At 39.2% G+C, this 15,254-nt stretch overlaps 1 protein-coding gene across 2 annotated transcripts in view; it reads left to right on the forward strand.

Moving 5' to 3' along the window:
* The window catches only part of nAChRalpha4 (nicotinic acetylcholine receptor alpha4), a 389,540-nt gene that overhangs the window by 210,670 nt on the left and 163,616 nt on the right, over positions 1-15,254 (forward strand). For both annotated transcript variants that reach the window (XM_019041336.2, XM_019041335.2), the window contains exons 3-4: positions 12,317-12,361; positions 14,988-15,097. In XM_019041336.2, the coding sequence (XP_018896881.2) occupies positions 12,317-12,361; positions 14,988-15,097 (155 nt within the window). The remainder of the gene's footprint in view (positions 1-12,316; positions 12,362-14,987; positions 15,098-15,254) is intronic.

Here is a 15,254-nt window from a genome sequence, read left to right on the forward strand (position 1 = left end):
AAACTGATGTGGCTTGGTCTATATAACGCAGTCTATAAAACATCATAAAATTATGGCTTCAGCAAGGTTTGCAGCTCCCCAGTGGAGTACCATCCTTTTACCTTCGTTTCGCTACCTATAATCTCGACACAACTGAAAAATCTGTCTCCGCCTCGAGCAAAAAGCAACCTTGGCGGTAAAGAAGGCCGTTATTTTAATTAACTAATGGAAGACGTTAATTAAAGCATTAGCACTCGGTGCTTAGGGCCAGGGAGTAAACGCATGTCGAAATATTCACAGCTAAGCTGCGAGGTGTCTCGACGACAATTCCTCTCCTTCCTTCACCCCTATCCCTCCCCTTAACCTCCCCTCACCCTCCCCTATCCCTTCCCCTCCCTTGGGAGCTGTTCAACCCTTTCAGAGGCCTCGTTTGTCAGCGCTTTTTCAGTCCCTCCCCCTCGTCACCATCTTCATCAATCCTTTTAGACATTTTTTTGCATTTTCAGCCGTTTCAAATGCTTTCAGTCGATGTCGTAAAAGTGGTGCCATCAGAGAGAAAGATACATAACGGATTTGCTATTTGATAACAAATGAGCAGTGTTTAGTGAGATTAAAACCTTTTTTTTGAGAAAGATGTCTACTCGATGCTTGCAAGGCACCAGTCAATCTACTTACCACTTCTCACTTATAAGCATAACACTGCAAAACCGATAATTTTCGACAAATGAAAGTAAGACTTATTTCACCTATCACTTTTTGAATTACGGTCAAAAATAACACTTCATTTTGCCTTGACTACTTTGACTACGAAATTTATCTTCTCTTTGTTTCTCTCATACATATATTTACTACCTTCATATTTTACAAAAGAAATAACTGCGTGTCGAGCTTGGAATTCACAGGTTCTAAAACCCATGTTGATGGGTAAGTCCAAAAGTGCGTATCAATCTGAATTGCAGCGTTCCTAAATTTCAGTTCATCTTTGAACCATCTAATAATTTCAGTGCTTCAAAGTATCAAAAATTAAAACTCACGCAAGTATAGTACTGAAAATACTGAGAAAGTTCACAAAAATATGGAGAGAGAAAATCCCTGAAAGCGTGACGCAAATTAATACTGCAGGACCTACATACACTAATGATCGTGCCTGAACTAAACACTAACCTCCTGTAGTCTTCCCCTGAAACTCTTTGTAAGCACTTTCAACGCAGCAATATCAAACCGTTTACATTAGCTGAGGGTAAAGTGATATTTGAAATGAATGAAAAATATATACATTTCTCGATTGCGAAGATGGATACCTTTAAAAAACCAATATAGCATTATGGCCCAATCCATCTTTTTGAATTTTGGAATTTTGGAAATATGACAAACAATTCGAGTTTGCCATCAAATAATACCTGCTGAAACTGAGTTTCATAAAAATCGATCGAAGATTGCAGGATTGCATTTCAGGTCACATCCGCCATCTTGGATTCTCAATTTTTTAAAATTTGACTGAATTTTCGAGTTTCCTGTATAAAAATACCGCTCGGAACACAACAAATGCGCTCAAAAACTATGAAGTTTCAAGATCACGTTTTCCTTCAAGTGAGCCTCTCTCCTTGGTTCCATTAATAATGGTAATTCTCTTTTATTTTTTAAATCAATTGAAGCTTATATTTTTGTCACGGACATTAACGAACATAAAATATGCGAGGTAACTTGTAACACAGCAGTTCAAAGGTTTACATGCCTTACTCGGCAGAGCAGTTTACATGAGTCAGGTTCCAACCTAAGAATACAACTATATCAACTTCGGTGTGTTGCACAGTATCTTGCGCATTTGAAGGCGTTTTATATTGGTCCGACTGTGACCTACGGAGAGAGGAGTCTTTGTGTATTGACAGCGAGTGCAGTTTGCGGTGCATTCGTCGGAATTTGAAATGATGAGTAATTTTCACATCAATGGCCAAAGTTTGAAACCACTCATCTCCGTTTGCGACGTTGCAGATTTCCTGTTATTCTTTATTTTCTTTAGGAAGCTAGTCAACGTAGTCTCTTGGAAACTTCCTTGAATTTTCTTCTTTGTTAACGAAATATTGGATAAATGGACTACATGTTACAATGAGGAACTACAGTTTCAGGCTTAGTTTAGAAACAACGTAAGTCCCATTAGTTTCCCTAGGTACATACGTGTTTTTACTGATGAGCCAGAAACTGTAGTTCCTGATTGTAAAATGTAGTCCAAGTTTTAAGCTATAAAGTTGGCATGTTTCTCTTTGAAAAAATAAAATGGGAGCGGAAATTTTATAGCACCGCAATGGAAATACGGGGTTTCGCTCTTTAGCCATCAATTTGTGTACTGATACAAAAGTTCCAAATAAACCGACCAAAGAGCTAAATTTTTTTTTTCAATGCCGTAGGCAGGTTCTAGTCAAATCTATATCTATTCCACGTTTAAGGACCGCTATTTCTAGCCTAATTAAGGAACAAATTAAGTGCCATTAGTTCCCTTGGCAAGATAGGTGCTTCTCTAGATGAAGCAGAAATAGTGGTTTCTCATTACAAAATATAGTACATCAGGCTGATCGTTGAATTTGATGGACAAAACTATAAACAAGGAAGACAATGAGAAAACGGAGGGATTCTATTGGTTTAGCTTTTCAGCAATCGATATATTAATGCCACAAGGAGCCTAAAATGACGTTTCGAGTTAAAATAAAATATTCCATTTGATAGACAAAGCGATAGATAAGGAATGCAATGAAAAAAGGGAGGAATCCCATTGGTTAAGCACTCTAGGAACCGCTATTTGTAGCCTATTCAAGGAACAAAATAAGTGTAATTAGTTGCCTTGTCCAGATAGGTGCTTTGCTAGATGTATCGGAAATAAAGATTTCTCATTACAAAATATGGTCCAGCAGGCTGATTGTAGAATTTGATAGAAAAAACGATAGACAAGGAGGACAATGAGAAAATGGAGCGTGTCTATTAGTTAAAGCTTTGGCCGCCGATTTATTAATGCTACGAGGAACCCAAAATAAAAGTTCGGGTTGAAATAGAGTATCCAACTTTATTTTAAACAAAAGTCGAAAGCTATTTATAATCAAACATCCCGAGAGAAATACTTATTTTTTCAAGAGATCTGGCGCCGGAGCTCTGCTCCTCTCATCCTCCGGACCCCGAAAGTTTTTCTCCGAACAATTTCGTGAAGTTATGGCCGTGCGTTTTCGATACCAATAAATTCCGAAACTTTGTAAACGGCTGCTTTCCGCCCCCCCCCCCCCGGCCGCGTGTCTGACCGTAAACTGCTGTGCACGGACCTCGCCGGGGGGGGGGGGGGAGGGGGAGCATCGCGTGAAATCGGTCTCTTGATCAGCTCTCGAATTGGACGACTCGCGGTTAAAGATCAGTGTAAAAACCGCGAGGCTCCTTGGCTCTTACGTCTTTTTTACTTGTTTGAACTTCAGTATTCTCCAACCAAGCCCGGCGTGACTGAAGGGTCGATCCCTGAGAAACTAATAAAGAGTTGTAATGGTACACACTCTCCTGTGATGGTGATTGGCTTATTACTGAACTGCATTTCGTAATAAGGAGCCATTATTTGGATCACGTTTAGCAAAAGGGAACCAGCGCGATTACACTGAAAAAAAAAATCTCGGTGTATTTACTGAGAAAAGGGTAAAATTACCAAGAATTCGGGGTTCTGTTTGATCCCAGTTTTTTCTCGGTAAAATTACCATTTATGGAATTGGTAATTTTACCGAGAAATCTCGGTGAAGTTATTGAACTTTCTCGGTAATTTTACTGAACCTTGGTAAAAACGCCAATATTTTTTATCGACTGTGGTAGAATTACCGAGATAAAATGGCAAAGTTGCCGGGAATTGATTACTAATAAAAGTGGTATTCTTACCTGAAAAAAAAAACAGTAACAATACCGGTGTTTAGGTAAGCTTACCAGTCTGTCTTGGTAAAATTACCAATAATTGGTAAAAAAAGTGAGATGGTAAAGGTACCAACGGACCTTGGTAAAAACGCCGAGAATTTTTTTTCAGTGCAGTGCTTGAATCGTGCAACTTTGCCTTGTATGTTAAAAGATACAGAATATGTGCACAGTATTAAAATTCACACAATTATTTTCCTATAAGGTTAACGATTTTTTAATGGGAATCCAAAATTATTTACTATTCTAGGAGATTTTTTAGATAATTATCGAGAGGCAACTTTTGTACAACACTGTAATCGCTCAGGTTCTTTTTTGCTAAATGCGATCCATATAATAATATGCCTCATGTCCTTTCAAAAAATTCGATCATCCGTGAAAATTGGTAGGCGGAGAAAGAAAATAAGGCAATTTTCGGCCTTGCAGCAGAAAGTAGGAGGGTGTAGCCTTATTCCGACACGTGGATAAAGAGATTTTTTTGTCCTTTCGGATACGAAGTTATCGGCTCAGTTTTATATGGGGGTTTTACAGGGTTAAAAGGGTCCGATGAGGGTGAGACGAGAAAACAAAAACTCCCAGAACACTACCTTGCTGAGGAAGAACGCCGTACAAGCCTTCAGACGTTGCCATATTTACTTCCATAAAAAACGGATTTCCTGAGCAAATTGTAAACATTTTTCTTCATAACTTTCAGAAAATTTTTTCGGCAATTCAATCTAAACTATGCTAAAATTTCAAGTAGAAATAAGCATAACTTTCCGCAAAAATATAATTTTCATCCGGAGAGAGTATGCAACTCTCGAATGTTCATACGCGGCGTATGGACGCTAAATTATGCGGTTTCCCTAAGAAAAGGAGCTGTTTATGTAACAACTACGATTAGGGACCCAGAATGTGGTTTATTTACATTTTGCAATTAGGAACTACAATTTCTGGTTCAATTCGTTTGCTTTAATTCGTCATCCCCATTCCCAGTTTTATGATTTTTCATACGCTGATCCTGCGGGATGAAATGAGTTTTTTCGGGACAAAATCATACTTCTGAGTGGTTTATGTGATGGAGAACCCAAATCCGTCAAAATACGGAAATTAAAACTTGGCGCTTAGTTCCGTTTGATAGAAATACGTCCAAATGAAAGAGGCCTCCCTAAAAAAAGGAGCTGCTAAAGTGACCACTATTAACACGGTGTATACTGATGTGCTAAGGAAAAACGCCGTATAAACATTCAAGAGTTGCCACATTTCCTTCGATAAAATGTTAATTTTTTAAGAAAGTTATGAGTATTTTTCCGTTTAATTTTCAGAATCTTTAGATAAAATTGCGAACTACATTAGCTGAAAAATTGGGAGAAAAATATTCATAAATATACCAGGAAATTCGAGTTTTATCACAGGAAATTTGGCAACGCCTGAAGGTTCATACGGCGTTTTTCCTCAGCACGGCAGTATAGTCGTTACCCACGACTCACTTTCGTTAAAAAAAAAAAACCCCACACGTGACAACCGCGGAAGCGGCAAGAAAAACTCAGCATGAATCCAGCCCAATTAAATTTCCCGAAGCTCCGGGGGGAGAGTCTTTGAGAATCGGGGGCATAAAAGTGAATAATGAGGGGGACGGGGGCGTCGGTCGGCGGGGGATGATGCGGACGAAGGCAGTTTGTTACGAAATCGTGCGGTTTCTGCTTCGGCGGAGATGTTTACAGCGCTTTTGTTGTCCCGCTAACCCTGTCCATATTGTTTTCAGCGCCGCGTCGCCGCCCCCCCCACCCCTTCGCGCCTTAGCCCACGCTCGATTACTTTTCAAACATTTTCCCAGGATCCACCATTAGAATATTTCCAAAAGGGCTTTCGTAGAGAGGGAGGAACCCCGTTAATGGTAGATTAACGGGTCAAAGAGTGAATCGGTCGTTTTTTTTCATCTTCTTAAATTTTATTTTCCTAACGATATCATGCTTATTTTGTCCGACACCTCATTGTGAAGACATATTCCAGTGCATTACAAACTAGAGTACCTATATCTGCCGTGCGTAGGAAAAACGCCGTATGAGCCTTCAGGCGTTGCCAAAATTTCCTCCGGCAAATCACCAATTTTCAAGGAAATTTTTGAATATTTTCCTGCCAATTTCTCAGATAATTTTGATTATAATTTTATCTAAAGTGTCTGAAAATTTCAAGGAAAAAAATTCATAATTTTCCTCAAAAATATTCATAATTTTCCTCAAAAATATTCATAATTCTCCTCAAAAATGAACATTTTATCCAAGGAAATTTGGCAACTTTTGAATGTTCATACGGCGTTCTTCTCGTAGTTCCGAATCTAAGGAGTACCTCCTGTTAAAAACTCAAATACCCATTATTTGTCCCTAATTCTCAAAATTTGCCCCCCTTCCCTACAAAATCTCTTCTCAGCAGTTAGATATACTTCTCGCGGACGATTACATACAAAATTTCCTAAAGAAAACACTAGAAAAAAGGCAGCCAAAGCTAAAAAACAAACAAACAGAATGACTGGGACATTTCCGGGGAGTTTCAACCCCCTTTTCGAGCAAGAAAAAAATATATAACAATTTAAAAGTATATAAAAATCAAAAACCCCTGAAACTCCAATTCGTGATAGCAAAACAGAGAAGTGATCACAAATGCGGAGTCTAAGGGAGTTTTGATTCTTATATTTTTATAATTTTGTTTCCTGGTCGAGAAGGGGATCAAAACCACCCCAAAACGTCCTAGGCATTCTGCTTATTTTATTTTTAGCCTTGGTTTTCCATTTTTCTATGTATTATTTACTTATATTATTCGGGATGTTCTTGTGAAATTTCTCATACACATTCTCTAAGCACGAAATTTCTCGTTCTTCGGTCATGAGCTGAAACATCTCACTTGATTTTAGCAACATTCTTCAAAATTTATAGATATCCGTGGACCATAAACCTCCCGGCTGAAAGATACGGGAACGTTATTCGAAAACTGCGATGAACAATATCCAGTCGATATGTTCGGATAACACGTCATAACACATTTCATAGCTCTCCCCTATTCCTGCCAACGTCTTGCAAGCGTGCCGCAGGCTATTCATCCTCCTCGATTCCCGCCTGCTTTGACGCCCACCCAAGTGCCGTATCAACAACTCCTTCCCAACTTTCCAGTGTTGCCAAGTGAATAATGGCGCAATTCGCAGCAGCAAATCCAATGCTCCCATTCCGTGTTCGTCAAAAGTTCCGGGATTCGGAACTTTTTTGTTCCGATTTCTCCCCCTCCGTGACCGTCAAAAGTTCCGGGATTCTTTTTAGATTTTTCAAAAGTTCCGAGAAGTTCCGGAAAATGCAAAAGATTCGGAAAATTTTGAGAATTTTAAAAAATCCGGAACGTTTTGAGAAGTTTTAAAGATCCGGAACATTTGGAGAATTTCAAAAGATCCGGAACATTTTGAGAATTTCAAAACATCCGGAACATTTTGAGAATTTCAAAAGTTCCGGGAAAAATGCATGAAAATTTCAAAAGTTCCGAAATTTGGTATTAGTTCCGGGAAAAGGAAGCATTAATAAAATCTTATCACTGGGGTAGGGGGTTTGTGTTCATAGTCTTTTTTAAACAACTCTTTTCCTCAGGAGGCCCCCTATGGCTTTCACCACCGTCAAAAGCAAAAACGCCGTAACTTCCATTTCGATTTTTTCAATTTTTTTCATATAAAATGTTTTATCATAGAAAAGCAGCGAGCGTTCATCCTCTGGTATTATTGGATACTTCTAGCATAGTACCGAGATCTCAAACTGGGGAAATGGAGCATAATGGACATCATGTTTTTTTGGTAGGAGAACAGAATGTGGGGACGGAAAATGCAAAATCTTGAATGGAATTACGGCGTTTTTGCCAGAAGGCAGTATAGGTGATTAAGGGAGGTGCAAAAAGATCCTCCACACGGGATTTTAAAAAAAGACTAATTTAACGAGTCTGGAGTAAATTAGCTGATTATTGCGCTGGTCTCAGAATCGTGTTTTGATGCTTTGATTTTTGTAGATTAGATACGAATAGTAAGATCCATCCAAATAAGAACTTTTCATGTCCAATATCAACCGACATATCGCGCTTTGAAAAACTCGGTTAATGACGTCATCCACTATGGTAGTGACACCCTTGGTATCTTCCACCTTGCTTTCATCCGAGTTTCAAGTTGAGTAACCGGTGCAAATGTGTGTCTCACTGACCGATGAAATCAAGCTGGAAGAAACCAAGGGTGTCAATACCGCGGAGGATGGCGCCATAAACCAAATTTTACAAAATGCGATAACTCGGTTAATACTGAACGTAGATTGATATTTGGACCGATCTTATTCTTTATAGCTCATCTACAAAAATCAAGCATCAAAACACGATTCTGTGACCAGCCTACCTGACCTACTGCTCGTGCTCAACTCTTAGGTCATGAGTCATCTTCAGGCAAATCTGAGCGTTAATGCCCGAGGGTCACTCTTACTCTATTGGAAAGATATCACCTCGGGGTCACTAAAATGAACCATCCCTACAGGCTGATTATTTAAATTAATACACAAAGCTATAGACAAAGAAGAAATTCTGAAAATAAAGCGAGTTTACTGGTTGAAACGGGTGGTGCCTATGGACTAAGGGAGAAAATGATGGACTAACTAAAGGGTCTCTTGTGAGTTGATGTAAGTTAGTCTATTATCACCTCCTTTGTCCATTGCAACCATCTGCTTCCACCAATAGAATCCCTCCATCTACCTTTTGTCTTCTTTGTCTATAGCTTTGTCTATCGATTTTAATAATCGGTCCGCCGGGTAAGGATGTAAAGATGCATTCATATTTGAATAGTCGCAACACCCGGCAACCGTTTCATCCGATTTGCCGGTGCCCCCTCCGATAATAATCTCTCGAACTGTGAGTTTTCACCATTCCAAAAACCGGTGGGTGGTGACGGGGGGGGGGAGGGGGTCATGAGCTGCTTTCGGCAAGCGTCTGAAGTCTAAAAGAGGGACGAAAATAGGTCATCGGGAACCCGGGGTGGAATTGAAATATATTCGCTTCAATTGAAGCAGAAAATATTCGGGGTTTTCCGCCCGACATTGTGCCCTTCGGCCCTAAAACCGCGTAAGTACAACGAGAATCCTGACAGAATGAGCGGTTTTTGGCTGGTATTGTGGTGTGGTTTGGCGATTGAGGAGTTGATGCCAACTGGCCGCCGCCGCGCACAGTGGAGTGAATTATTCCGGTTGCGAACACGATATTTTTTACTAAAATTGGAAATTTTAATGCGTATTTCGTTACATTTTGATTTTAAGGAATGATTCATAAAGGGAATCTAGAATTTGCCCAAAATATTTTTTTTTAAAAGTTATTTGAGGTTTAATCCATTTGAGGTTTTTAATCCATTTGAGGATTCTGCAACCTTGAATGAGCATCGCGTTAGGGTTAGTACACATCCATGCTCCAGGCTTTCAAATGTTTAGGGATTCAGGCTGAGTAGAGTCTGTTTCTGTTGACATCACTAGGATTTGAACCAAGAATCTATTGGTCTAGAGTCAGACGCCCTGACCGCTAAGCCAAGTTGGCCGGCTACGAGAGAATTTCACAGCTTCATCTGAGAGTGCTCAATGAGCTGAGTCGGCAGTAATTTTTATAATTTTTTTTCCGAGATAGGAAATTGTAGGAAAACATATTTAACAGGCAGAAAATGCCTTGTGACGTCATCTGGCGGCATTTCCCACAAAAACGAGCGTGTATTTTAGCAGACTAGGATTGACCGTCATATTTCCTATACCGGAAAAAAGGTGCTGTAGTAACACCACTCATGTTTAAAAAGATGTGCGAAAACTCTTAAATGTTGCTATGAACATTCTGGTGTTAAAGTAACATCCTTGGATGTTACTTTTACATCCTAGAATGTTACTTTAACACCACAGTGTTAATGACAACATCTAAGAGCTGTCGCAAATTTTTTTAACATTTTTTTTTTTTCGGGGTACAGTAATTTTTCAATTTAGAAATCAAGTATATCCTCTTGCTCACTTCTCATATGAGTTTTAGCTTATAAATGAAATTCACCAAATTTTAGGCACCTGCAAATCCTCCATTGTAGAGAAACAGAGAATTTGCAGGTGTCTGAAATTTGATGAATTTCGTGTTTAAGTAGTGACTACTGAGTGAACTGAACACGAGGATACCCTTGGTTCATGAATTGAACAATTATTGAAGAAGATATGACAAAATAATCTAATCTGCAAAAATACATGTGTTGAAATGGGAAATGCCGCCAGATAAAGTCACTAGGCTGTGCATTTTCTCACTTTTAAATCGATTTTTATACTATTTCCCATTTCAGAAAATTTTTTAAAAAAATACTGTAAAATCAGCTCTTCAAGCACTTTCAGATGAAGCAATAAAATATTTGCATGCAAATTCTCCATTGAAGAGACCCATTCAAAAATTCTAAGTTCTGCACCTACGAATGCAAGCTTTTAAAGGTTCTACATCATGGCCACCTTAGAGTACCTGTATAGCGAGAGTATGGACAGATCGCTTCATGGAGGGCTTAGGGCCTTAAAGTGCAGCCACCCTTCCAACCAACTTCTAACACACAAAATTTCACTGCCAGTCTGTAGATTCCAATTCTAACGAAGATAGCTAAGGAAGTACATAAATGAGCGTTCTTTCACAAACATGAGTAAATTTATGCAAAAACTAAGTCAAATACGTGCTTTATAAACGATTAAATTAATAAATCGCTCTGGATACTTGAAATTCATAGGTTGGCTGCATTCCTGGGCCCTAACTTTATTCGTGGAGGCATTGGTGAAGGCCTGATGGATTTTCGAAGTTTCACATCTGTCTATACTCTTGCTATACAGGTATTCTAGGCCACCTCTCCCATCGATTCAGCCCTTTGTGCGGGGCCACGAAACTGAATTTTGGCTGCATTAACGGCCGCGGCGAAACCGATACTGTTTCCGTTTCATCCTTTAAGCGCGGCGCCGGGCGCCGATATTAATGCCAGGTTCGGGGTTCGATTGAATTAGGCGCCGTTGCAATATTTCCGGTTAAACACGAGCCGGAGTCAATGGTGACTTGCACGAGTTGGCAACACTGTTTTCTCCCAATTTAAACTCGTTTTAAATAATTGGACCGCGTTAAGCTGAAAGGAACCAAGCCGCATCACCGATTGCCAAATTTAACCGGGCAATTTTATTTTGTACATAAAAACGGCAGTGAGGATTTTTGTGGTGCTTATAGTGAATTTTCCGAAAAGAACAAGAAAATTTCTTAAATTTTGAAGAGGAATCCGCACGAAAGTTTTTTTTGTAAAATTTTAAATTGCCCGGTTAACCTTAGATCGCATTTAGCAGATAAGAACCAGCGCGATTACCGTGTTTAAAAAATCGTGCAACTTCCTCTTTCCGTTTAAAATTTCATTTTAAATATTTGGACCGCTTTAAGCAGAAAGGAACCAAGCCGCATCAGCTAATTTGGGAAATTTAATTTTCTACAAGAGAACGTATCTAAAATTTTAAGGATTTTTCGAGGAATTTGCCTCGTACTATGTTAAATTCACTGAAATTTGCACAATAATCTGCACAACCGTTTTCAAGTAAAAAATTAAATTGCCCAGATAAATTTGGCAATAGCTGATGCGATTTAGTTCCTTTCTGCTAAACGCGGTTCAATTCAGCCTAGGAAAGGGAGCTTTCCTTGAAACATATCGACGGCGGAACTGCAGGGACGGGAATCTCAATTTGCAACGTTGCAGACTTCCTTTAATCCTTTATTATTCAGTCAAAAATTATCGACGTCTGTTTTTGGACCATTCCGTATTTTTCTTTCCTGTGTGAAAAAAATTTCCAAAATATTTCCATTTATAGCGTTGCGGTTTTGTTATCCTATGATAAGACGACATGAGAACGGGAATTTCAAAACATCGCAAACGAAATACTTCAATTTACTCACGCAACACTGAAACAAATATATATCCCATGTTGGAAGGCGCGAGGTCCGTAACTATTCGTGTTTATCAGTAGTTTTCTTGCCTACACAGAGAAATGAAGGCACTCCTAGAGCGTTGCAACTCAGCGCTTTGAAACAATAATGACTAATGAATTTCACGTCGCTTGAAACTTTACGAACTCAAAAAATAAGCAGAATTCGACAAACTACGGTCGTGTCCAAAAATATCGCGTATGCATGTTGAGATGAAGTCGCCTGTAACCATATCTCTCCATTATTTAATGATTAATGACTTTTTAAACGCGTTATGTTGAGCCGCATAATGGAAAGGTATCCAAGCAAGATGAGGTACCGGTGACAAAAAATTTAATATTATTTGTAGTTCGACATTTGATAAGTCTATTCTGCTCCTATGACAACACTCTAATATTTTCTCTCCCTTTATTTCTGTTCCCAGAACCTGAAGAATCAAATTATGACTACAAACCTATGGGTTGAACAGGTACGTTTATTCACTGAATTATTATATTATAGACCAATTCCAGTACTCCACGAACTAACTCATCCAAAATAAGTCTATCTTCTTCGAGAAGTTCTACAACTTATGCATTTAAATTTATCAAGGATGAGATGTTTAGCGAAGCATACGAATGGGCCTGTTGCATGCAAGAGATACAGCCGCGCGAACAGACTTTATGGAGGTTAAATGACACGAAAATTACGATGGTCATATTAAAAAAGTCTGAAATACACTCCTTACTGCGCAATTTGCATTGTTAGGAACGCGCTTTTTCAAATTTCCCGCGTCTGGGGGCAGTTTTCTAATCACCGGAAACGAGCAAACGGTGGGCTCAGTGATTTCCGGAAGATGCCGAGTCGTTGTTGTTGTTGTTATTTTTTCCTTCAGTTTGTTTACAAACCCAACGTGATCTCTTATAGTGGTCCATATACGCTTTATGCGGTAACCAAATCGATCAACTTTTAAATATCCAACACAATCCTTCTACATTTCATTTCACAATATCACGAGCTCCGATTTTTAGGTTATGTTGTCAGTTTTAGTTGACCGGAAATAGCCGCGAGTTGCCGTTAATTGTTTCCGTTAGAAAACTGCCCTCAGACGCGGGAAATTTGAAAAAGCGCGTTCCTATCAACGCAAATTGCGCAGTAAGGAGTGTAATTCAGACTTTTTCAATGTGACCATCGTAATTTTCGTGTCATTTAACCTCTATAAAGTCTATTCGCGCGGCTGTATCTCTTGCATGCAACAGGCCCATTATGCATTTGTTTAAAATTTACGTTCCAATTATTTATCAAAGTATGATTGTCAAACTAACAATAATAGAGCTTCAGGAATAGTTTTTTTCTCCTCAAATTCCCATGGGTAAACTTGCTGCATAAAGGAAGAATGATTTCGTCGTCTATGAAACTCTCGGTATTCATTGCATAATCGAACCGCAAAGAGAAATACATTTTTGAGGTAGAAGAGTTATCAGCACACATAACGACACTTTCTCTCTAATATGAAAGAAAAAGGAAGTTTAGTTGGTGTGACTGGGAGAAATACTCATACTTTTAGTCCTAGTGGAGCATGACAAAGAGACCTGTTTTTTCGAAATAAATGAGAGAGTCAATCAATTGTTCCTGATTAAACCCTTTGACCAGTCAAACTCATCTCTTACTGGGGATTCGGGTGCAAGACTTTATCACAGGGACCTACATAGTCTCTTCTGAGAGCGCAGTTTTCGTTTGCATTCATTAGAAGAAGATCGATGGCGCAAAAACAAGAAAAACTAGTTTTATTTGCATTAAGCCGAATCCATTATTTCCTTTTTCTGTTGATTCATTCGCACTGTCTTTCGATAGCTTTTCTGTAGATAAAACTGTTCGCACAGAATGAATTATCCTGAACAGCGCCATTGTTTCTATCGTATAGTGTCTTTTTAGCAAGAGCTACATTAAAGGTAGATTTTGATATGTTCATCATGCGCCGATCCACGTATTAAATATTCCGATTTCATAAGACACTGACCTCTGATGTTACAAGCCTAGTTTTAAACGACATATGGACCGCGTTAAGCAGAAAAGAACCAAACCACATCAGCGATTGCCACATTTAATCGGGGAATTTAATTTATTACATGAAAACGGTTGTGCAATTTTTTCGTGGCAAATCTCGGTGAATTTTCTGCACATTAAGAAACATATTTCTTAAAATTTTGAAAGACATCCGCACAAACGTTCTCTTGTAAAAAATTAAATTGGCCCCTTAAAATTTTTCAATTGTTGATGTGGCTTGGTTTCTCTCTGCTAAACGCGGTCCATGTATCTACTGCAGGCAAATAGTAGAATCAGTCATTTTGTCCAATGCTTAAGCCAGTAATCAAATATTTTACGTAGATTGAAATTCTGATTCTTTACATAATTTTAGACATGGTCCCGGAAGAAAGAAGATATTTATCGGCGGTGTAAGTCCTCCCTCAACCACGCATCTCGTTTACGGTGTTTGCTAATCTCCGCTCTTATTTATTTTTTAAAGGAGAACATAGCGACATCATTCCTTGAAATTTTCGCAAAATTTTCTCTCTTCAGGGAAAAAAATCAAGGCAGTTTTTAGGAATTGCTTTTGAGTAGTTTTCTATTTTAAAAAAATGAAGTATGACAGGGAGTCTGCCACATTGCGAACCGAGATACGTGCGGTTGCGGACTTACACCGTCGTAATGTTTGGGGATGCAAAACAGTGGCGTGGCGTGCATTGCGATTTATCGATTGTTAGGTCATTTAAAACTATGGAAAATGATCGATAAACAGGGTGTTCGCAGCGAACACCTTAATAATCGATTCTTTATCATCGGTTTAAATGGCATAACAAATCGATACATCGCAATTCACGCGACGCCACTGATGCAAAAGATCGGCGATCTCCATCGGAGAAATAAGACGTTGCAAGATAGAAGAGAGACTATTAAAAACTCGCTCCGAGTCCATAGAGGGAAGAAACGTCAAGTCATCCCGACGATCGCAAATCCTAACCCAATTAATAAAGTTGATTTACCGGAAGCGACTTGATTCGCGCCAATTGAATTGGCCGGGCGACTGATTGGAATTTATTGCTTTTTGATTGCAGTCATGGTACGATTACAAACTCCGCTGGGAACCCAAAGAGTATGGCGGGGTTCATATGCTCCATGTGCCTTCGGACCATATCTGGCGACCAGATATAGTCCTTTATAATAAGTAAGTCCCCTTTTCTTTCCTCTCTCCGAAACGTGCTCTGAATCCGACCGGCGGGAAGGCTCCTCCGAAAACGCCTCGATTCGTGAGGGCGTATCTTGATCCCAACGTGACCCCTGATCTCCGTGTACCTCTATGCGTTCTGTGGCTCAAGTGGGAA

Source organism: Bemisia tabaci, chromosome 9 (genome assembly GCF_918797505.1).
Source record: "Bemisia tabaci chromosome 9, PGI_BMITA_v3".
Classification (NCBI taxonomy): Eukaryota; Metazoa; Arthropoda; class Insecta; order Hemiptera; family Aleyrodidae; genus Bemisia; species Bemisia tabaci.